The sequence below is a fragment of the Camelus ferus genome, chromosome 11 (genome assembly GCF_009834535.1).
Source record: "Camelus ferus isolate YT-003-E chromosome 11, BCGSAC_Cfer_1.0, whole genome shotgun sequence".
In the NCBI taxonomy this organism is placed as follows: domain Eukaryota; kingdom Metazoa; phylum Chordata; class Mammalia; order Artiodactyla; family Camelidae; genus Camelus; species Camelus ferus.
The window spans coordinates 14860961-14883716 of NC_045706.1; the positions used below are offsets into that span (position 1 = coordinate 14860961).

Consider the following 22756-nt stretch of genomic DNA (forward strand, 5'->3'; position numbering starts at 1 on the left):
GCCAGAGAGATTGCAAGAGAGTGCGAGCGATTCCCGAAGAATGCCCCCACCTGTGTCTCCATCCCCAGGTCGCCCCTGGGGGAATGCCGAGGGCGAAAGTGCGCAGGCCCGGGGTCAAGCGGTAAGCGCTCTAGGCACTTCTCTGCCTTCCGACTCAGCCCTCAATCTCCCTCTCCGGGCAGGGGCTTTGCAGGCCCGCGGCTGGTAGAACAGCTCCGGTCCGCCCGCCCGAGCCCGTTCCGCCTCGAGGTCTCCCCAGCGCTTGGGCACGTCCGGGTCTCGCTCCCTCCGCCGCCCCCGGGGCCGGGACGTTGAAGCAACTGCCAGGCGGCCTCGGTCGGGAAGCCGGGCCCGGGGGCGCACAGACTAGAGCGCCGACGGGCCGCCCGGCTCGGCCGCGGAGTTCCCCGGCGGGGGCGGCGCGCCGGGCGGGGACCCGGTCCGAGGGCCAGAGGCGCGGCAGCCGCGCCAGGAGGTCCGGCCGCGAGCGTGACCTCACGGGGAGGGGCCAGCGCCGCGGCCCTGGGCGCGGAGCCTGGAGCTGAGAGCGCAGCGCCGGAGCCGAGCCGCGAGGAGCGCACGCCGCGGCCCCGATGGAGCGGTTCAAAGGTGAGGGCGCGGGTCCCCGCGCCGCGCGTACCCATTCCCTTCCCGCCCCACTAGGCGCGGGAAAGCAGGGCTGGGGATAGCGGGGGCGTCACTGCGTGCGCTTTGTGCCCCGCCGGGGCTCAGGTGAGCGGGGCCGGCTGCCCCCGCCCAGCCCGGACCGGGGCCGAAGACCCGGGCCCCAGCGGCGGCGCAGGCTGGCCGAGAGACTCGTGAGTGGCGGCCGCGGCCCGGGCCCTTTGATCCTCCCGGTGGCGGAGGGAGGTGGGGTGCGTGGCGAGGCTTTTCACCTGTTGGAGGACCGAGGGTGCGCTAGGAGACCCACCCTCCAAGCCCCAGCCGCCCCGGAAAGATGCCGGGGGCCGAGGAGTTCCCGTGTAAAGTCGGAACAGTGCGGGGTTGCTTCGGGGGCAAAGGGGCATGTTGGGGCCTGTCGCCCGGGCGCCAGCCAGAGTGCAGGGCTTCCTGCGGACCCAGAAAAAGAGCCTGCGAATTGATGCGCTTGGGCGGTAGGGTGGGGTGGGCGCGCAGCTCCGCTCCCGGCTTGGTCGGGCCACCCTAATCGTCCGGCCGCTCCGCTCGGGTAACTGTTTCTCTCCGAGCCCTTCTCCGCCTCCTTACTCCCAAGCAGGGGCGGAGTGCAGGATTAGGGGCTTCCCGGGGTGCCCGGCAGGTGGATCGCGTCTCTGCCCGAGGGCTTAGCTGCAAGCGCAGCTGGGCAAGTTTGGAGGTTGGCCTGGACTGGGGAATCTTGGACAGACACTGATGGGTGGGCGGGCTGGCCCTGGTTGTGCCCGGCTCGCACCCATGGTCAGAGCCCGGGGACTGGAGTCTAGAAGCCTCGGATTGCACATCTTTTGGAAAAGGAGGTTAAAAAGCTGCCCCTTAAATGCGATGCTGCGGGCACCCCCACCCCACCCCCCGCGCCCCTTTGCTTTGGGAAAGCTTCTTAAACTTATTCGTCCCGGACTCTGCCAAACCTGCAAAAGGAAGTACTGTTTCTGTATTTATTTTTCCCCTGGGAGAGAGTAATAAAGGAGAGTGCTCAGATTCCCAAGGAATCTCACTGCCAGTGGTTTCTCATTTCTGAACTGACCTGAAGAAACTTTGGGGAATCAGCTTTGGTTCCCTGAACTAGTTGTATCTTTGGATTCTTTTCATTGTTTTTTCTTGGTCACAGGTGACGATGAAAGACCTAAATCTTAGGCAGGGCTCCACATGTTAAGGGTCTTTGCCAAGAGCACAGAAGCCAGCTGCGGGGACAGGGTTAAGTTAGTTGGCAACCTTCCCTTTTTTTTTTTTTTTCTCTCCTGTGAACCCTCCCTGGAGCCTCTCTCACATTTCTAAATGGGTGGTTTTTTTGTCTCAAATTCTGCTGAGATCACGTCAGTTTTGTGCCTGAATGACTGAATGTGTCCTTCTGTAGTCTCAAACAGTTGAGGAAGCCAGAGCCCCTCTCCTTCCAAAATAGCAGCTTGCTGCTCCCGTCCCCACTGGGGCCCCTCTGCCCTTTGGGAGGGACCCTTCCAGGGAGTTCCAGACTTGAGTTGCCTGCCTGAGGGTCCCGTTGGCTCAGAATCTGCCGGGTTTTGAATTATGTTGGCTCCTGGTTGAAGGTCTAGATTACAAGCTACTTTCTCAAATCAGTACGTTAATCTTTCTGAGTCAGGGCAAATGATAACATTTTGGGTCGTCTTTCCAAATGCCCAGTTATTACCAGGAGGTTTTTGCCTCAGTAGCTTTTGACTTGGCCCTTAACCTGCAAAAGTCTTCTCAGTTTTCTTTTTCTCTTGGGAGTTTAAAGTCCTCCCACCCTCAAAGATCACTAAGAGGTTTTTGCCAACTGAAGGAAATTTAGTTTCCAGTGCAGTGTTTGTTTTTGGTAACACATGTGTCTGCCTCCTCATTTTGCAGTGAATCAGACACAGCCAGCGATAAGCAAATACATTTGAAAATCATCTGGATTGCTAAAGCTAATCCAACTCATCTTTTAGTGTTTGACTCAAGAAAAATCTCTCCAGGTTTCACTGGTGAATGCTACTAATATGTTCACTATACCTTTCAGCTGAGGAATCTGGGAATCCCCACCCTGCCTCACCAGGGCTGTAGAATGCTCCATTCACGTGAGAAGATGAGTTATACTTTGAACACTCTTTGAATTGAAACATTGATCTATGCAAAATTAAGCATGTTGGACCCAATCTTCCATTAACTGGTGCAACTCACTAGAATCTGTAGTCTCTTGTCAGAGATTCAGGGCCTTTTTTTTTTTTTTTTAAATCCCTTAATGTAAGGTTGAGTAATTATGGAATGACTAGGTATGGTGGTTTTAACAACAAAATTAAATGAAAAAACAAGATATACTTGGGCTCTCGGAACATATGTAAAAAGGATAAAGAAGAATTATTTGTGACACTTTTAAAATTTATAATTTAAATGCCTCCTCCTATGTTTCTAAATTCTCGATTTTGAGCTCTCCCTCCTCCCAAATAGGTAGAATGCCTTGTCACCATCTCTAGATTCTTACAATGTTTTCTCTAATTTGTGAAGCTCGTAAAGCAGTCGATGCAGGAGAAACTGTTTTCCAGGCCCCCCAGCCAGCATGTCACACAAGGTACATCTCCCAAACTAGCCCATCAGTTTTAGGCTCTGGGCTGATCTTCCATTGTTGTGCGAGATGTTAAGAGATGTTTAGAGGTAAAGAGTGATTAGAATGTCACCCTGTGTGTAATGCAGGAACGTTTCCAGGCTCTCTCTTCATCCCTTCTTAGCCATTCTGCTAGACAAAAACAAGGTGGCAGTGGAGGGAGTAGGTGCGAGTGTCTTCCCCAGAGAGATGGAGCTTTTATAAGAGTTTTTATAAAAAGTGATGGTAGCGTTGCTGTATCTTGTATGTGAATCTCTGGTGTTGTAAAAGCTCTGCTAAGTCCTGCGGGGTACCCTGGGACAGTGCCCATCCTTGAGTGTTCACGTGTTTATGAATTTCATAAGGGCATCCTTGTATCACCATGTGTGAGCCCATTGGCTGAACTCACACCATGTGGTCAAAGCATTCTGGTTCCTACTGCTCGTCCAGCTGGTAAGTGTGTCCGGGGCCAAAAGTGACTGACCTACTATCTGTGGATTGCACTTGGAACATCCATGCCAAAGCTTCCTGGAATTGCATCACACTTGGATTCAAATAGGCAAGGTTGAGATAGTCTCTCTGATGTGGATCACAGTAGTTGGTTGAAAGTGTATCATTCTTTTCCTGTGTTCTTTGGTTTCTGAGTCGGATCACCTGATTCCTGGGAGAGGGCACTTAGTTCTAGGGTGCTGGAAAGTAGAGGTGAGCTGGGAAGAGTCAGGCCAGTAAAAATACCTGAAAGTTTATATGTGAACCATGAGATCTGTGGTCAGGGAAGGTCTGAAAAAGAAAAGCTAATTAAAAGAGATAAACAGATTGATAATATTCATTTCACCTTCAGAAGAATCATCTGTGTTTGCTGTCTTTCCATGCCTAGGAGCTCAGGTTTTTCCTTATTGAAGTTCTACTTAAGGCAGTGGTGCTTAACCTTAACTCCACATAGAAACCATCAGGGAGCTTTAAACCCTATGGATGTATAGGCCACACCCAAGACATTCTGATTTAATTGGTCTAAGGGTTTGGCTTAGGTGTCGTCGTTTTTAAAGGTCTCCAGGTGATTCTAATGTGTCATCAGCGTTGAGAACCATTAAAAAAATATAATTATATATACACCTTCCCCACCTGGTAGATTAAAAGCAAGTGTGGCAAGAACAGATAAACCCTCCCTGCTCACATGGTGTGGTTTCACCACGTCTTGTGATACCTGCAGAAATCTAATGCAATTCACCCTAAGCTACTGTAGGATTTAAAAGGCTGTGGGAACGCTTCTGGAAAACAGTCTCCAACGTGACGCTTCCGAATCCTAAGCTCAGGGTTTGCTCATGGTTGTACTTGACCCTGAGCCCTCCTGACTTTGAAGCTCTGTGTGTGGGAGCCCTTGAAGCTCTGGCAATGAAATGGTCTGAAACAAATGCTGAGAGGTCACCTTTGGTGCCAAAAGGGCAGGAGGGTGGGGGAATTCTGCTTTGGGCCCTTCCACTCTTCTGAAGGGGCAGGAGCTGGGAACTGGGCTGCTTCCAAGCACAATTAAAGGGCCAGGAGGGGCCAACGGGCTTCAAAGCTGAGGAAGCTCTGCCCGGTTTCTCCCAAATCCCTTTAATGATGGGAAATGTTTCTGTAAAGACTTGTCATCTGGAGAAGGGAGGCTGAAAGAGGAGGGAGAGCAGTCAGGGTACAAGGAAGAGGCAGTGGCTTGGGAACCGGGAGGCACATGTGTTCTGCACAAGTGACTGAGCTCTCCGGGCCTCAGTTTCCCCATCTAGGAAACAGCCTCCATTGTCTGTCCACCCGGCTTTGAGCACTTGTCAACGCTCCTTGCTCTGTGGTCACTTAGGAATCTTTGGAAGGAGGATGTGTCTTGAGGAGGGCAGGGGGAAATGAGGGCGGGCATGTGGGTAGCCCAGCAAAGGTCAGTTTAGGGTTGTGATTCTTATAAATAAAACCAATTTCCTGTTGAGAGTGGGGAGCAGCAGCCTTAGTGGGAAAGAGAATGCCATCGGTCATGCAAGGAATTTGTTCCTCAAGGACTTTTGTGTAACTGTGTCTTCCAAGATTGTTAGCAAAGCCCAGAGCCACCCACGGAAACACTGGGTTATTCACTCCCATTTGAGAGACAGGTCGACTGAGGCCCAAAGAGATTAGGCCACAGCTCAAAATCAGAAATACAATAAGAAGATATCCCTGAGAACTGTGTTTTGAAAGGGTAGATTTCCTATTCTGATAACAGCAGGGGTTTATTTAGAGAGAAGTGCTCAATGCAATTTCAGACTCATTTCTTATTAGTGTCCCTTTAGCCAAGAAGGGACTGGCTACTCAGTGAAATGCTCCTCAGTCTTTAGGACCTAGTCCGCATGTCTCTTCTTCCAGGCAGCCTTCCCTGAGTTGCTCTGTGTTCCCTCCCTGTTTTAGGCATATCACATCCTAAGTGCTCAACAAATATTTGTTGAATTAATGTCACACTGTCTTATCAATATCTGTCTCTGTTTCCCCTGAAACTCCTTCAAGACAGGATTGTCTTTCTCCTCCAGGTATCCCCCACCTCAGCCGCTAGCGCACTGCCAGACACATAGTAAGTGCCTGGTACATGATGGGGGAATGAGTGAATGAATGAATTCCAGGTGACAGGAGCACGTGCTCCCCCGGGTCCTGGCCCTTGAGAGCCAGGTTCACAAAGGGAAGTGAGGCATGATCTCAAAGCCAGATTCCGAAGTGGAGATGCCAGCCTGCGGTGGCTGCCCTTGGCTTTCCCGACTTGAGCCTTGTTTCTGTCTATTCCAGCACAGGGGTGTTGCTGTCTGGTGGTACAGAGAAGGATGCTGCAGGTTTCTGCTTGTGAGTATGAGCCTGCCTGTGCCCTCTGCAGCTGCTCACCCAGCCTCCCAAGGGCGCAGACCTGGCTCTGCCCATGCTCTGGACTGATGGCTCAGGGATCTCATGGAGCTGGGCGCCAGACTGGGCACTCCGGGGCTCAGGGTTCTAATCTGGCCTTTGCCACTAACTCGCTGTGCGACCTTGGGCAAGTCAATTAATCTCTCTGGGCCTTGTTTCCTCATCTGTACAAGTGAGGATAATGATTACTAACTGCTGTTTGGTGGAATAACTCGTAAGAACGACTGGACTGTACTCGTAAGGGGCAGTGTTATATTAACTCAGGGGAGCAGATACCCTGAAACCTCTGTGACATGGTTCTGACCCCACCACTTCCTGCCTTCTTGGATGGGGTGTGGGGGTCCTCAGTTAATCTGGGCACCCAAATTACACCCCAAAGCATGCTCATCACCTGCTTTTCGAAGGTATTGGGAGCCCTGAGCTAGAGATGCTCAGGCAGCCTAGCTTCTCGGAGCATCTTTGTTGTCCCCTCGAGGTCAGCTGGAAAGGTGATGGGCAAGAAGTGTCTCTGATGTCTCAGTAGGTTTGCATAGGAGAGGCCCTTAAATTCTAACCAGAACTTCAAGCTCTTTACTAATTTTCTGTCACTTGGCTCACCTTCTCCCTAGTTAGTCTCAAAACAAACTAATGAAAAACCCCACCGAGAGGGAGGAGTTGGGAGGATGTACAGAAAAAGTAGGAGCTGAGGGTGCCCTGAATGCACTGCCCTGATGCAAAACCAGAAGGAGCCCGGCGTGTTTTCATGTCCTACCTCGCCGTGGGTGTTAAATACCGGGGTGGGGTGGGGAGGGGCGCCGTCACCCACACAAGCCCCGCTCTGTTGTTTTCTAAACAGACCCCTGAGTTCTCTGGTCACTTCCTCGGGCCCCTCCCAGGACATCAAAGACAGCGGCAGGCCTGTTGAGAGTGATGGGCTCTGCCCACAGGCTCAGCCCCAGCCGACTGCGTGGTGGCCTTCTGCTCATGGTTACACGAAGGAGAGATGGTTAACCATTGGCTCGGGGAAAGCAACCTGCCGCTCCCACGAGGAATCTGAGCGGGTCCGTTCCTGCCCTTGGAGGTGGCTTTCCCAAGGACGGGTGACTGACTGTCCCAGTCTGCCCAGGACTTTCCTGGTTTTGCCGCCGAAAGTGCCAAGTCCTAGGAAATCCCTTAGTCCCAGGCAGACGGAGATGGTAGGTCACCCTGTTCCCAGGCCTCAGCTTTATTAAAAGGCCCTAAATCAAGACTGTGGTTTCTCCACAGCAAAGATGAACTAGAGCCAATTATTTTGCCTCTTTGACAAGAAAGCAAAAGTCCAAAGTTTAAAAACTCGCAGTACATAACTAAGCATGAGTGATACACACCAGCGTCCTACGTGAGAGAAGCCAGACTCTAAAAGCCGACGCGCTGTGCGATTCCACTTCTGTGACTTTCTGGGAAAGGCAAAACCGTCAGAAAGGAAAGAGGTCAGTAGTTGCTGGGGTTGGGGCAAGGGGTTCACCTACAAAGGGGCAGGAGGGAAATTTCTAGAATGATAGGAATCTTCTTTTTTCAAACCTTTATGGTGGTGGTGGTTACGCAGCTCTAGGTGTGTGTGAAAACTCCGAGCCGTACCATCAACAGGACAGCTTTTAGTTTTGGTGGGGTTTTTCTCTACAAATGATACCTCGGAAAGCTGACGGTAAAACAAACCCCGGCCGTTTGTGATGCTGCGGTGCAAGAGGAAGACGCACCACAGCGTCACATCGAGCGCCCGATTGGCCGTCACAGGTTGTAAATAGAATCTGAGGTCTTGGTGTGGTCGTGTTTACAGCCGTCTGAGGGTGCACCAGAAGAGGGCGAAGAATTTTGGTGCGAAACAAAAAGACCAACCATGTGTCGGTATCTCAAGTGCAAGAGGCTTTTCTGTGAAGCACCAACAGGGTGATGGTCAAGCTGTCCCTCTATTTAGACAAAAAGAAAGGCAGTTCTCCTAAAACCCAGGCAGCAGATGTCCCCAGGAGGGTCATGGGATATTGAAGCATTAGCTCTGGGTTCCCACCCTGGGAACCGTTCTGCACACACATGGATCTAATGTATTGACTTTGGCAGTCTTTCTGCTGCAAGTTTTTGCTTTTTTTATTTTAACCAATAAAATTATTGAATCAGAATTGAGTACCCAAGTCTACCATGATTATTTCCTGGCTGACCTTTTGTTTTTGGCAGCCCTGCATGTCTATGCTAGCTAGGATTGATTTTGAGAAGGGAGAACGCATGATTTAGCAGAATAATGCATCTAGTCCCATGTCAAGTAAGGGATCAGCCCTCGTGTTTCCAGGCAGGAAAGAGCCTTATGATGCCTGGGCAGCACCAGCCCTTGCTCACCAGACCAGGAGACGGGATACGGAATCCCACGAGAATGAGGAAGTACCTTTCTGGTGGTCCTAACAGAGGCCGAATAGCTCGGTGATTTCCATTTGTCAAAAACTCAAAACCCATGTTGATGGCTTGTTCTGCAGATGAACTTGCCTGGCTCTGTGACCCAGGGAGCTGGACCTGTGTCTTCTCATTTTCCTTGAGAACTGCTGGCTGGAAGACTGTAGAATTTCCATCCATGAGGACCATATGGGCCCAGATCACTTTGAACCATGAATTATGCAGGAGAATTTCACCCATGCAATTCTTCTTAATCACAGATGGTCCAGGCCTCTAGTCACCTACAAAGGCAGGTCTGTCCCGCCTGTTCTTGGGGTATTTGGGAAGAATTGCCAAATAATAGCAGAGTGATAATAGGATAACTGCAGTCCTTGGTTCTGATTGGTGTGACTCTGTTAGGGGATAGTGGTTTGAAATATCTTTTTGTGCATATTTGAAGGGAAACGTCCTGATGTGGGGTCAGGCCTGTCTTGTGGCTGGTCCAACTAGGAAGGGCCAGGTTTGGGGCAGCCCAAGGGCCCACTTCTAGCTTGAGTACAGGTATGAGTACTAGTCTGGCTGCAGTTTGAGGGCTGTGGGGGAGAGGCTGGGAGTGCACGGACCGGGAAATCCCAGATACTTCCTTACCTCAGCTGCAAACTGTTGCTACATCTCCCTGGTCTACCCCAGCAAGCTGGCATTTTGGGGGGATTCTGGGGACTGTCTTAGCCTTCCTCTTAGGCCAATAAGTGGGAATCCTGCCATTTCCTTCCATCCTCCACCCCCCCATTCTTCTCCCCCAGTTTTTACACAACAGGATTTATTCATGTTAACTGTATTCAAGTCCCCAGATGGGGGGAGAAAAAAAGATTGTGTTGAATGAGCTTATTGTTTGGAGATTTCACTGACTTCTTTTATTTAATACCCACAGTCCTAGAACATATTGAGCTGATTTACTAAAATTCAAATCTAGTCCTTTGGGAAGGAACTCTGCGAGGGTGCAGGGTGTCCTTGACATCGGGGCTGGGACCTGTTGGGGGGGGGTTTGCTTGGGGCATCATAATATCTTCATCTTCATGCTCTTGGGTCTCCTTGGGGGCAAATATTCTCACTTATAATCCCAGACTTCTTATGAACTTGAGAAGGTCTCCTGCCATTGTCCTTGTCAGGCCTTTTGTGGCATCCCTTTCTAGTATGTGTTTTGAAGACATGACGATGGACACCATCAGGTACCGCTGTTAACAGAGGCCCCCTGTGGTTTCTTCTCAGCAGTTTCCTGCATGAGTGGAAGGAAATAAAGAGTGGTGACATGGCAGACCTTAGGCAGAAGCAGCAAGTACCACGCAACGTCACACCTATTGCTCGAATGCCCAATGCAGTGCGCCTGGGCCACGGTGGTCGTGGCAGAGTTGGATGGTGTGTCTTTTAGCACGTTTTGGAGATGGGGTCCCTGCGGTTGATGTCTCTAGAGTCATGGCTGAGGGTCGTGGTGTGTATGATGGTCCAGAGTGGTCATCTGGTGCACGGTGACAGCTCCACGTGTCGGGACCCCTTGAAGGTCTCCTGAGAGAGCCATGGCAGGCACCTGAGCAGGGTGAAGCTCGAGTGTCACTGGGGCCCGTGGAAGCCTGGCTCTGGTTCAAGTCAGTCACATCCCAGATGCCTCGAAAGTTAGACTGTGGCCAGGCAGGTCGAGTGGATGACAAAACCATCCCAGGCAAGTGTGAGTGAGCGTTAGCTGCTACAGGACCCCTCCTGGGTGCACACGGGCTCACACTGTACATGCAGTGTTCTCTCTCTTTCTCTCTCTCTTCCCCCTTCCTCCCTCTCTTCCCCCTCCTCCCTCTCTCTTTCCCTCCACCCCCCACCTTCTTTCATTCCTTTATTCCTTTTCTCTTGACTTTCTCCCACTTTCTCACTTCTCTTTCCCTCTGTCAGTTCTATTCCGTGTGTGTCGATTCAAGAAGGATTTTCCCCAGGCCATCACCTAAACCAGAAAGACCCAGAGAGAGAGAGCCTCCCCTTGCCCCAGGTCTCTGCTCTTGTTTCTAACAGCCAAGGCCAGAACCCCAGGCTTTCTCAGGAGAAGCGGATGACCTCAGAGTCAGGGTGGGAAATGGGACTTGCTCCCAGCCCGGCGAGGAGCGTCTCATCCCCTGCTGGAAGAGGAGGCCCGAGTGAAGTCTGTTTGGCACGGCCCCTGCTGCTGCATCAGACCCTGGAAAGCGTCGCTCCACGTGGCCTGCTGCAGAGAAGGCCACCCTCCCCCACCCTCATGGTCCAAGCCATTTGCTAACCCTGGGACCTTGCCAGTCGTCCCACCCTAGCGCAGGTCAGTGTGACTAGTCTTGGTGACTGGGATTCCCAGGAGAGTTCCCAGCCTCTCTCTGTGGGTCCTTAAACGGCCCTGTGACCTGCTAACCTCCAACGGGTGGAAGAAACAGCCTCAGCCCTGGGTGGGGCTCCTCCCACTGCCACCCCAAGTTCCCTGGAAATGAGCATCCACACGCAGGAGCATGAGAACATTGCCACAGTTTGGATGGATGTTCCAAACATGAAGGCTCAACAGCGACTAAAATAATTTTTTCCCGTTGACCTCCTGGCTTCTCCGTGGGCAAGCGTCCATCTCCCGCCCATCTGATGCTGGTTCGGCGTATGTAATTGTAAACACTTCAGGCTGGGAGCGAATCTCCCAGAGTTATGGGATCCAGGTGTCGCTCCCTACTCGCCACGCACTGCTTCCCTCGAGAGTGGGAAACGTTTTGTTCTCCGAGGGAGAATTTAGTCTGTTGCTTTTGAGATCAGATCCTTCAGGAGCATGACGCCTTCCCGTGGCCCCCAGCCGCCAGGTCTCCACTCACGACTGAAAGGGCCTGGGGGGCTCTGGTTCCTGAGTGAGTGTCTCAGTGTGGGGGTTGCTTCTCTGACCCCAAGGTGAGGGCCCTGAGTGCTCTCAAGTCTGCAGGGAGGCACTGAGGTGGTGCTGTTGAGTTGAAGAGCAGACCAGCGGCCCACGCTCTCTGTGTGGGAACGTGCGGCCTGCCAACCAGAGCAAGTTTCAGGCCAGTTTCAGCCTCGTGTCTCAAGTACCGCTGGACGCCTGACGCGGGCATGGCGGCTGGCAGGCGGGCGCCTCTTTTCCTAAGTGGGAGGTCTCTAAAGTGAGTAGGTGGCATTGAGCACTTGATTACCTCCCCTGACCCTAGCAATAGAGTTGGAAGTCATGTCAGAGCAAAAGGGGTCACGGGAATTGTGTTGGAAAATGTCTTTGGTTGGATGGGAGGATGTGGGGGAACCAATATTGTGGGTCTGGCTGCCTCCCCTCCTCGCAGCCCTAAGCATACCTAGCAGGTGGGGCCCCAGGGAAGGGGGAGGAAGCTAACAAACATGTTTACTTCACAGACATCAGGCATGTTGGGGGCGTGTGTGTGTGGGTGTGTGTGTGGGTGTGTGTGGGTGTGTGTCTTGGAGGAGAGGAGGTGTCAGGTGACAATCAGCCCCATTGTCTTGAAATTTCCTAAAGCTATTTACCTAATGCCTTCAAAGGATAAGCTTGCTGTCCTAGAACAAGATCTATTTTCCTGCCCTGGGGAGGCTGCGGCAGCTTGGAAGAGAGAAAGTGAGGGTGCTGAGAGAGGGTGTGTTCTGCTGGGGTGGAGTGACTTCCAGATTCCAATCTTATCCATCAAGACTCACTCAGCCTTCACACCTTGACCTTGACCCCCCTGAAGCCTTTAACCCCTCACTGCATCTTACACAACCCTCCTCTGTGCCTTCATACTTGGCTGCCATGTGTCTGTGCATACAGATTTCTTCTCCGGCTGAAAAAAATCAGGGCAATCACCTAGCTTGAAGCAAAATATTCTCTACAAATGGCTTTTTTTTTTCCTTGAAAAATTACCATTACTGAGTGTGAAAATGGTTTAGATTCAGGAGGAAACAGCTGGCTGGCAGAAATCCTGGTGGGGTCTTGGGTAAGATTCCGCTGTGTCACTAATGACTTTATTCGGGACATTTCCGGCACAAGCACAGTTGGCGGTGGTTGGGGAATTCTGGGGCTGAGAACTTTCGTGAAGGCAAGAGCAGCAGCCGGAGCAGCTCCCAGCCGAGGCCAGGAGGAGAGGTCTTTGTTGCCTTCAGGACAGTCCAGACCTGTCTGATGGCTGTCTCTTACCTGCTTTGGTGCTTAACATGCAGGCTCATGAACCTTTTTTTTCTAGAATATTCTGTCTGTGGGGTTCTCTGAGACTTCAGTACATAGCTAAGGTGAGCCCAGATTTCGTAGGGTCCCTCCGGTCCGTTTCCCTTGAGGGCATGCAGTGTCTCAGGCAACTCACCAGTGGCTGTGGAAGAGCAAGGAAGCGTGCTGTCCCCTTCTGCAGCGCTGGAGAAAACCCCAGCTCTTTCTGCTCATGGCCCATTCCCATTTGTCCAGTCTCTGTGGTCACTACTACTTTGCTCTATGCCTCAGCCATTCTGATTCCTGGTGGTTCTCCAGATGGGGCTTTTGCATGTGCTGTTCCCTTGGCTTGGAATGTTCTCTCCTCAGCACTGCCTGCCAAGCTCACTCAGCTTTGATCTTGACCCCCTGACACCTTTAACCCCTCACTGCACCTTGCATGACCCTCCAAGCCATCCATGGTCATCGCATCCACATGATAGTCAGTGGAAAGTCTATATTCCCAGGAGGCTGAGTGCTCAGGGGTCAAAAGCCATGACTCCTCTTTGTGTCCACAGCCCCTAAATCCATGGGTGGTGTATTGTCAGTGCTCACAGATGGAACTGTATGATTGAGGCATGGTTGCTGTCCTCAAGTTTTCTGAGTTTGATTGTCAAAGTTAAGGGCTTCTGTTCATTATTAGTGGGCATCCTGGACAGAGGTAACAGGCAGCTGGCAAAAAAGGAGGGCGAGATTTACAACAGCTAAAAGCCTGAGGGGATGAACATTTAGAATATACCAAGAACTCCTGCAAATTAGCCAGAAAAAGGCAGAAATCTCAATAGAAAGGAGGTAAATAAAGGGTGTGATTGGGAGTTTACAGGTGAAGGAGCCTCCAGAAGTCTAATGAGCACCTGAAGCAACGCTTGAGCTCCTCTGTTCATCAGAGCCCAAACAACCGCCCAGCAGGCTGGCGGAAGCGTGAGGCCTCAGGGTGCCAGGTGTTCTCAGGACACGCAGAGCTATGCACAGGTCCCAGGGTGGGTTTGAAGATGGTCTTTGCGCATCGCTGGTGGTGGTGGTGGTGGTGAGAGAGAGAAGTCATCTGGGTGTTACCTGGGAGAGTGAGTAAGTGAACTATGACAGCAGTTGCTCATTCTAGAAAACTCTGCAGCACTAGAAGCCATGGATTAGACGTCTGTCCAGCAACGGGTCTTTAAGTCGTGGTGCTGACTGAAAGGTTAAAAAGCAGGATAGCACATTTGACAACAGCATTTAAGGCCATTAAAAATTCACAAAGCAAGACATTGAGCAGGAACACGTACAAACAGAAAGGTACATGGTAGAAAGAACATCATCTCTGGTGGTAGCAGGAATGGGGTACGGGGATGAAAAGGGAATTTGTAAGAATTTGCTTTATAGTCTGTTGTTGATCCCAGAAGCCTCCAAGTCTGACTGGAAGCAGAATTTGGCATAATGAGGGCAGCAAGGTGCAGGCAGTGTGATGGGGAGATGGGGGTGGTGCGGGCACCCATCTCTCCACGGCCCCCGCCACGGAGAAGAGTCCACGGTGGCGGGGCAGAGGGAGGCATTTTCTTTCTTATTAATTGCTGGGCTGGCCAAGACCCTTTGCCCATGAGGTTGTGATAATCAACCACCCTTACAGTTCACTCCAAAGCTAATGTTTCATCAGACCTGTAATGGTGACTAGCAGTCGGCCATCATCCTGTGGGGAGGCAATGCTCATAACACACCCTCAGAGACACCTGCGATGGTAGAGCTGGCTTTTCACAGTTGTGTGTTTCTCAGTCCCCTCCAGCCACTCTGAGCGCTTGGTGTCGTCTTTGGGCTCAAACTGCTAATAAGTACATCCAGGTCACAGCCAAGAACTGATGTCCAAAGCTTTATCAGATTGAGTCGAAGGCATTGGAACTGGGTTTTTCCAGTACCTGATTGATTGGACACGAAGTGGCTAGACTCTGTGCAGTAGTTCATTTTTGCTTCTCTCCCCCCAGGAGGTGGGAAAATTCACTCTAAATCAGTGCAGCCACACAAGGGCAACAGCTTCCCCTGCCAACAGACCTGGGGTCTGTTTGATCTGGACAGCGTTCGCCCCTAACAGTTTTTGTTCCATCTTTATTCCTACTTGAAATATACTTGTTTTCCTTTGTCTTTTTTTCTTTTTTTAAAGTCTTTTTGAGATTCAGTGTATGTGTGGTAAGGAACCACGTGGACCAGGAGACCCCTGCCCGGTTCTGCTTGCCCGGTGTGTGCTCCGCGAGGCTGTCTGGGCCCAGGAGGCAGAATCTGGAGCTGCCGGGGGTCCTACGAGCGTGGGCAGAAGAGCGAACTCTTTCGGGTGCGGCTCAGCGAGTGGGCAGCAAATCCAACTGTGTGTAAAAGCCAAGAACTAAAGCTTAAGGTTTTCAGAAAATGGAAAAATCCCCGATTTGGGCTCTGCTGACTTGATGGTTTTCCCATCGCTCTTTCTCAGGCACCGCTGTCTCTTTCTTCTAGCTGCTCTTCCTCTGACCCGTCCCTTCACTGACAAGTTCAGTTTCTGTCCCCTGTTTCTGTCCCCTGTCTCCCTGTTCCTGGGTCCATTGCAATCTGTATATTTCTGTGATGGAACAATATAGAACTTCATTCCTGTTCTCTTAAGTTCAAGTGTCAGCCCCAGGGTCCTTCCTAGTGACAAGGATTTGCGATTTTGTAATGAACTTGCTGAAGTCCTTCAACAGCCCTTTGTCATGGGAGAATTTCCAGGACTTCCCACCACAGGCATTTTTTGAGCTTCATCATTTGCCACGTGTTGTCTGGGTGTTGAAATAAAGCTGGGCCCAGTATTGATGGGGCATCTGTTATTGGAGCTGACATTCTAGAGGATGAAAGCTGACCATCAGCAAACAGGCACAGCCCTGAGAAAGGTTAATTTCAGATAGTAAGTAACATGAAAAAACAGGATGTTGTGGGAGTGATTGGTGGTCGAGGGAGGGCGAGGTCCCAACCTCAGCCAGAGTGGTCATGAAGTGTCTGTCTGAGATGACATTTGGGTTGAGATCTAAGAAGAGGAGGAGCCTGCCTTGTGGCGAAGCAGGACTGGGAGTTCCAGGCAGAGGAAACGGCAGGTGCAGAGGTTCTGAGGTCGTCGTGGGCTTGAGTGGTGTGGGTGTAGGGGGTGGGGCCTGGGGGCAGAGCTTAGTCGTCCACAGGGAGGGTGGAGAGAGACGAGGTGGGAGAACTGGGAGCCTGGGTCTTATCTGGAGAGCACTTTACGAGCAGTGAAATTTAGCGTCCCCGTCATCCACTGCCTCTTACAAGTGGGCGTGTTACCACCAGTCTTTTATTCCAAAGGGAAAATCCAAGCACATCTTAAAAGAATATTCTCCTTCATCCTTCTCTGAAGAGGTAGAGGTGCTGCAGACCCATTACAGTTTCCCACCCTTTACTAAAGGGGTGAGATTGGGCAGGAGAAAGCCCGCAGACACACAGCTCATCAGTGGCAGGTGTGGGACCATTGCCTGAGATTCCTGAGTGATGGTCCTGCATCGTCCACACCAGACAAAGCCAGGGAAGGAAAACAGCTCTTTGACCTCTGAATCACCTAACGTCTCGGAATTGCTTCTCCCTTTAAGAGGCATTGAATGCTTTATTCCCCCACTGTACAGACTGTAGGGGACATAGTAACAGTCAAATGGCAAGGTTGACACAGACCTGGTTCACATCCAGCTTGGAGACTCGCAATGTTGAACAACTTACTTGCCCTCTCTGAGCGTCAGTTTCTTCACCTGAGAGGGGCTCATTGCCCTCTTCTTTAGAGGTTTGCAAGGACTGAGTGAAACCTTATACTTCTTGGTAGTTTCAGCACGTGGTCAGAGCCCCAAAATGCTAATTGTCGGTGATAGGTGGTTGTGAAACAAGACATTTGGCTGAAGCTGCCGTGGGTCTACCTTGTTTGTTTCTGATGCCTCAAACCTTTGCCTCCAGTAATGCTGCTCCTAAGGCTGTGGGGAGGAGGGGAAGGCGGATTCATTAGACGAGCCCTTTCCTATTTCTGAACTCATTAGTATGAGAACATCGTTCCTCATTAGTCCTCGGTCCCTCCAGCCTCAGTTTCCCCACCTGTACTAACCACCGCCTGCTCCTGTCCCAGGCTTGCTGGGAAGGTCTGTGGAAAACTATGCATAAAAGTGTCCTGAAAACTGCAGTGCACCGAGCACGTATAAAAGATGATCATTCCAGGGTTGGGCTGGGATGGCAAAGCAGGCAGAGGGGAGTCCACGGTGCTTCCTTAGTCATTGCTAATTGTTCCTAATGCTCAACCCTGGGATATTATGGCCAGAAGGCGGGCTCTCCTGGTCATGGGAACCCAGGGCTGAGTGGATTGTGTTTGAGATTGGTTGATGAGATGGGCTATTTGATGCAGGATCACAGTGAAGTGTGAAGGCAGGTGAAGTGAAGTCTCAGTAAGACACTCGGTCGGGCAGGTGAAATTCACTGCAGTCCTGCAAGCAGGGCGCCCATCTGCAAGATGCGGAGGTGATGAGCAGGACTGGTGCCCATGTGGCCTGGATGGTTGCAGCCCCAGAGAGAACACGTCTGCTCGGAGACACGCTGCTGCTCAGTGTAGTTTGTTCACTCACTCCAGGTTGCTTCTCCTCCAGCCTCTGCTGACTTCCAGGAGGGTCCCCCACCTGTCAGCCCTGGCTTTGTCATCTTCCCTGCTCTGTAGCTGCTGCTGCTGCTGCAATGGCATTAAGTGGAACATCAAGTGATTATGAAACATTAAAATCAATACCAGTGTCTTTTACTTCTTATTTCAGTGTGTGTTCCACTTTTAACCTCCACAGATAACCCAGGGAGATGTGTCAAAAGTCATGAGATGGCTGTTTTCTGCATGGGGTCGCTGAGGGCCTGAGCCCTGACTAGGAAGCTGTTTCTACTGGGAGGCGAGTTTTCAGACTCTCAGCCGAGTGTAAGCCTTGTTGCCTGCATCTGGTGGTAGCTGTGTTCACAGGCTCAGCAGCAGCCTCTCTCCCCTGGGCATTTTGTTCTCACCATCTCATTTAGTCCCTAACTCCTCTGGGGAGGTGACGGTGAGAACCTGACCCACCAGCTCTCCCCCTGCACCAGATACCTGTAGCCTCCCTAGGGGACCTGCATACCTGGGAGGGTTCTGATAGAAAAAGCATCTTAGCATCTTTCAGTGACATTCTTGGCATTGCTTTGCTGGGGAGAAGTCCCCTGGAATGCAGAGACTTGTTCCCCTGAGTTAGGCAGAGCTAAGAATGTTAATAAAAGGCTTCCCAGAGCTTTTCCATTGGACACTTTCATCTTACTCCAAGCTTGCAGAATCACGACTGGGTGTGGGGGTAGGGAGGCATGAATCCAGCAGTAGATGTTATTATCTTTATTCTGTGGATGGAGAAAATTGAAGCCAGACATTGAGGCCAGAGGCAGCCTAAGCAGGAACTTAAAAAAAAAAAAAAAAAAAAAAGAAAGAAAGAAATCCGACAGGATCCAAACCCAGCTCCACTGGATTCTAGGGCACTATTCTGCTGCTTGGTATAGCTTGATCAAGCTAGACATGATCTCCATCCTCAAATGGCTTCAGACCTGACCGGCAGCCACATCTGAATCTGATGCTAAGTGGGGTGTTGAGTCTGCTGGCTGCAGTCCACCATCTTGGTGTATCCCTTTGGGATGGGGAGGAGGATTCCCCAATGTTGCTCACAGCTGAGGCTTGGCTGTCTCTGAGGCGAGCCCTGGCTGATGCAATGGCCTTTCCTAAAAGCAGACCCTTCTCTGTGTGCCTGGCTTCCGGGTGTCCTGTCTCCCAGTTGTGTCCCCAGCTGGCTCAGCCAGGCCTGCGCTCCTGTTGTTCTTTATGACCAGGAACGTGTACTCCCATCCCCCCGCCCTTCCCAGTCACACCCACCTCATCCACCGCCCCCTTGTCGGGAAGCCAGCTTTCGTTGATCACATCTGGCCCCAGCTGCTCATGCTCCACGTGGGACCCAGTCAGCACTTCCCTGCGCTGGCATATGTGTGTTTCTGTTCCTCGTATCCCTGTCTTGTCCCCATGGCTAGTTTTATGGCCCCTAAAATGCATGGCAGAGTGTTTAGCACATAAGCAGGCATTCTCTTTATTCCTGGTAATTCCCAGGAGCTTCTGTCCAATTTCCCATCTGCCTCTTTCCACCAGCCTTCAGAAGTCCCAGCTGAGGGCACGTAGAGGGTCAAGAGAGGCAAGGCATTGTCCCTCGCGTGACCTGGCAATGCCTCCCTGGGTTCTGGGAAATAGGCATGTGTGCCCTGTCTGTGCAGGAAGCCTTGTTTGCTACTGTGCTCCCATGACGCCTTGCACACCATGTGATTAGTGGGACGACCGTGGACTCTGACGTGTAAGGAGGAAGGTGAGCATTTCCCCCATTTCTTACAATTTGGAAGAAGAAAAGATAAGTGAGGATATTCTCCTTTGGAAAAATAGATCTCACCACAGGCGATGTCCAGCCACACACCCTTGGAGCCCAACAGCTGTCTCTCATTTGTTGGCAAATGTTTCTGGTGATGAATGTCCTCCATCCATGCTCACAGCCGTCCCTAAATGGAGGCTTTGGACAAGTGTGGGGGAAACAATGACCCTTCTCAGAGAGCCCTCAGCAGACGCTCCCAATGAAGTTGGTTCATCACTTGGAGCCTGGTCAAGGCTACAGACAAGATGCCATTGATTCAGCAAGGAAGGCCCCCGAACAGCCGTGGAGATAGAGAGGCTGAGGCAGCAAGAAACAGAGAGAAGGATGGGATTCATGGCTCCTGAGAAACGCCCTGAATCATCAGAGTGAATGATTCCGCCTCTTAAATACCGTCTTCTAGAAGTTGACTTACGGGATGATGGTCCTTCCCCTTCGCACATTTGCCAGGTCATTATAGGATCACAGGGTGTGGGAGGGTCTAATCCTTCTAGGGCAAAGCATGTTCCTCTAGAGGGACTGAGGCTGAGAGAGACGAAGGGCTTGAGCCCCTGGACTCGGCCTTGGCCCCTGTCCTGAATCTGCTTCATTCTTCCTGTACACAGGTCAGAAGGGATGAAGGAGAGAGCACATGAGGTGGAGAGTCAGGTAGGGCCAGTGAGGACTCTGGCCTTGGAGCTGGGAGTAGGTATCTCAGTGCTGCCAGGCATCCGCAGGACCCCCGCCACAAAGTTCAGCCCCCATCCTCCCTCTCCACGTGGGTCTCCACCGACTTTCCAGGACAAAGATAAAAGGTCAGATTTCCAAGCCAAAGAGAAAAGGGCCCAACTGGGTAAACTCAGTTCTTCTTTGTCCTTTTCTTTTTATTATTTTCGAGTTTTTTCTCTGATAGAGTTACTTTAAATAACTTAAAATAGCATAAACAACAACTACACATTGCAAATGGCTCTTAGTCTGAAAGGGATTCAGTATGGTCATTTTACATTTTTTTTTAACGGTAAAAGTCATACATGCTTATTATCAAATATGCCTATAGAGCAGAAATTTCTAATGTGGAATGTGCAAATCCCTAGAATTCCTCCCTCAGTGATAACTATCTGTCAAGGATAATGTTCAGCCAAATGTTTTTCCTCCTCTCTGCAGCAATCCTAACAGTTCCTCTCCTCCCTCCCCGCCTCCCTTCCTCCTGCCCTCTCTTTTCTTCCCTTCCCTCCTGTCCCTCCTTTCCCCTCCTCTCTTGTCCCCTTCCTTTTTTTCTTCTTCTTTCCTGCCCCCGTGGTTTAATTTTAAAAAGCAAAAAGGTACAGTAAAAAGTAGACCCCCTCATACCGCTGTTCACTCACTTTCTTCTGCTGGAAGCGAGCCCTGTCCCCGTTCATCATCCTTCAGAAAAAAGAGTGCACATAATCTATCGGAAAAGTATAATGTCCCCATTTCCCCCAGATGGACTGTACCCCCTGCTTGCTTTCTTATTTAAGTTCAGGGTGTTTCTTGGGGGTCATTCCTGAGAATACAACAGTGCTGCTGAGTATTTCCTTTATGAAGAGATTGCATGATTTGTATAATTGTCGAGCATTTAATTTTTTCTGAGTCCTTTGCAGTAACAAACAATGCCGCCACGAATTTCCTTGTATGCAGGTCATTTCAGAAACATAAAGGATATCCTCTCAGGACAGAATCTCAGAAGGAGAATTGCTGGGTCAAAGGATGTGTGCATTTACAATTTGATTAGGTAAATCCTGGGAAGTTGCGTCCTTTTTACTCTTGCCAGCAAAGTGTCAGAGTGTTTCTTTCCCTACGCTTTCATCGACGCTATATAATATTAACATTTTTTCATCTTTGCCTATCAGAACAGCCAAAAGTATCCCTTTATGGTATCTCTTATTATAAGTGAAGTTGAACATCTTCTAACGTGTTTAAATGCCATTTGTATGTGTGTGTTTGTGTGTATAATCTGTTCATAAGCATTATTCATTTTTCTATTGGGTTGTTGGTCTTTTAAACTTAATTTTGTAAGCACTTTGGATATGTTAAGGAAATTAAACCCTTTGGATATGAGTTGCAAATTTCTCCTCTCTGCCCCCCTCAGTTTCTTGTCTTTTGACTTGTTCTTATGTTTGCTTGTCTAAAGTAGGATTTTGTGTATGTGTGTGGTCAAAGTTATCTCCTTTTTGGCTCTGAGTTTTGTTCATACTTAGAAAGTCTTTCCCTAAAATTCTACTTTAAAAATATTTTTCTTTCTCTTTTTTTTTGAAAACAGCCTTATCGAGATATTACTCACATACCATACAATTCACCATTTAAAGTATACAGTTCAGTGGGGTTTTTTGTATATTCACAGACATATGAAGCCATCACCACAGTCAATTTAGAACATTTCATCACCTAAAAAAAAGGAGACCCCTTACCCTTTCACTATCACCCTCCTTTCCTCTATTCTCTTCCTGCTCCCCACCCCCAAGCCCTAAGCCCCCACTAATCTGTTTTCCTTTTTTGGACTCTCATATGAATGGAATCACATAATATGTAGACTCTTGGGATTGGCCTCTTTAACTTGGCATAGTGTTTTCAAGGTTCAATCCAAGTTGCAGCATGTTATCAGTACTTCATTTCTTTTTATGAGTAAATAATATTCCATCATATGGATATGCATAGATATAGCACATCTTGTTTATCCATTCATCCACTGATGGACATTGTGTTATTCCTACTTTTTGGCTATTATGAGTAATGCTGCTGTAAGTATTTGTATATACTTTTTTTTAATATGTTTTTGTTTCTCTTAGGTATATACCTAAGAGTAGAATTTCTGGGTTATATGGTAACTCCTCCTTTGAGGAAATGACAGACTAGTTTTCAAAGTGACTGTACCATTTTACATTCCCATCAGCTGTATTTTCTTCTAGTACTTTTGTGATCTTATTTTTCATGCTTTAAGTTTTTGAGCAATCTGAAATTCTTCACAAAGTATAACATAGGTGTCTAAATGTATGTTTTCCAGGCAGCTACTCTGTTGTACAACAGTGTTTTTCAATACTCTTTCTTTCTCGATGTCTCGATCATAAACTCAATCTCTGTGTATATTAGGGCCTCTTCTATACACTCTAGTCTTTTCCTTTGACCTGTCTGTCGGTTCACATATCATTGCTACACTGCTTTAATTTTTGTAGCTTTGTAACATGTTCCCTCACTATTAATTTTTTTTAAAAACCCACTCATCACAAGCATTTATTAAACCCTTATCCATATATAGCACAGAGCTAGAGAATGTGCAAAGCAAATCCAACATTGTTCCTGCCACCTAGGAGCTTGTAGTAAATAAGATTTCTCACTGCCATGCCCTCTAACAAATGCATTAGCTGAATTATCTTATTTAACCTTGCAATTCTATGAGTGTAGATAGAGCTTTGCATTCCCATTGTAGACGTGAGGATGCCAAGGCTTTGAGACAGAGAACTCTGAGACAGGAAGGCAGACAGACACCAACAGGGTTGTTTTCAAAGAGTTCTGGGTCAGGTGCTCTTGGGTGCCTTGTCGGTGGAGAGACTGTCCAGGGCAGTGTGGTGTGAATTCACTCAGGGTCTTCCCTGGAGCCGGTGCCTGCCGGCTCTTTTGAGAAGAGCCCCA

At 49.9% G+C, this 22756-nt stretch overlaps 1 protein-coding gene across 2 annotated transcripts in view; it reads left to right on the top strand.

Annotated features, from left to right (window-relative positions):
- The first annotated feature begins 459 nt into the window (after window positions 1-459).
- Window positions 460-22756, top strand: part of AFAP1L2 (actin filament associated protein 1 like 2) — a 91055-nt gene continuing 68758 nt past the window's right edge. Inside the window, exons 1-2 of one of the 2 annotated variants that reach the window (XM_032490837.1) lie at window positions 544-609; window positions 6011-6064. In XM_032490837.1, the coding sequence (XP_032346728.1) occupies window positions 594-609; window positions 6011-6064 (70 nt within the window). In that variant the 5' untranslated portion in view covers window positions 544-593. Of the gene's footprint in view, window positions 610-6010; window positions 6065-22756 lie in introns of both variants that reach the window. The other variant, XM_032490838.1, reaches the window with a different exon arrangement.